The 1,075-nt window shown below is 21.4% G+C and overlaps 1 protein-coding gene across 1 annotated transcript; it reads left to right on the top strand.

Moving 5' to 3' along the window:
• On the top strand, window positions 1-826 carry PGSY75_0003300 (phosphoglucomutase-2; the record flags this gene model as incomplete). Its single annotated transcript, XM_018783162.1, has 1 exon — window positions 1-826. A coding segment is annotated over one exon (826 nt), but the record flags the coding sequence as incomplete, so codon positions are not given.
• Between the last annotated feature and the right edge of the window lie 249 nt (window positions 827-1,075).

The raw sequence follows: 1,075 nt of genomic DNA, 5'->3' as shown, positions 1-1,075 counted from the left end.
TAAAAGAAGATTTAGTGAGACGAAACAAAATATTCAAATAAAATATATTAAAGAAAATAAAAAGAAATATGTATTTTATACAGCAGTTACGTCATTATCCTTATCAATAGCTTTGACTTATGCATATGAGAAATTCGTACTTTATAAGTGGAATCGTAAATATGATTATTATTATAATCCAAATATAAAATTTTTTCAAAAGAAAGAAAAAAAAGAAGGTAAAAAAGATAAAAAGAATACAACGAAACATATTATATTAGTTAGACATGGACAATATGAAAGAAGATATAAAGATGATGAGACTTCTAAACGTTTAACTAAAGAAGGATGTAAACAAGCTGATATAACTGGTAAAAAATTAAAAGATATTTTAAATAATAAAAAAGTTAGTGTTATTTATCATTCAGATATGATAAGAGCTAAAGAAACTGCTAATATTATAAGTAAATATTTTCCTGATGCTAATTTAATAAATGATCCAAATTTAAATGAAGGAACCCCTTATTTACCTGATCCTCTTCCAAGACATTCAAAATTTGATGCTCAAAAAATTAAAGAAGATAATAAAAGAATAAATAAAGCTTATGAAACTTATTTTTATAAACCTAGTGGTGATGAAGATGAATATCAATTAGTAATATGTCATGGAAATGTAATTAGATATTTCTTGTGTAGGGCTCTACAAATTCCTTTATTTGCATGGTTACGATTTTCAAGTTATAATTGTGGTATTACATGGTTAGTTTTAGATGATGAGGGTTCTGTAGTTTTAAGAGAATTTGGTTCCGTCTCTCACCTTCCCTTTGAAAGTGTAACATATTTTTAATAGTATCCTTTGACTTATAAAAAAAAAAAAAAAAATAGATACATGGAATATATATATATATATATAATATATGTGTATGTTATTTTTTATTTTTTTCATTTTATATTTTTTTTAAAACACTTGATAATTTATTTTAATTATATATCTCTTATATTTTTTTTTTAAATATTATTAAAAATACATAATAAATTATTTAAACGGAATTATAAAAAAAAAATTAATATTGTTTATACATATTATATATATATA

This window comes from Plasmodium gaboni (genome assembly GCF_001602025.1).
Source record: "Plasmodium gaboni strain SY75 chromosome Unknown, whole genome shotgun sequence".
Taxonomy (NCBI): Eukaryota; Apicomplexa; class Aconoidasida; order Haemosporida; family Plasmodiidae; genus Plasmodium; species Plasmodium gaboni.
Note: the sequence above shows the minus strand (reverse complement) of the source record. Positions and strands in the feature narration are given on the sequence as shown.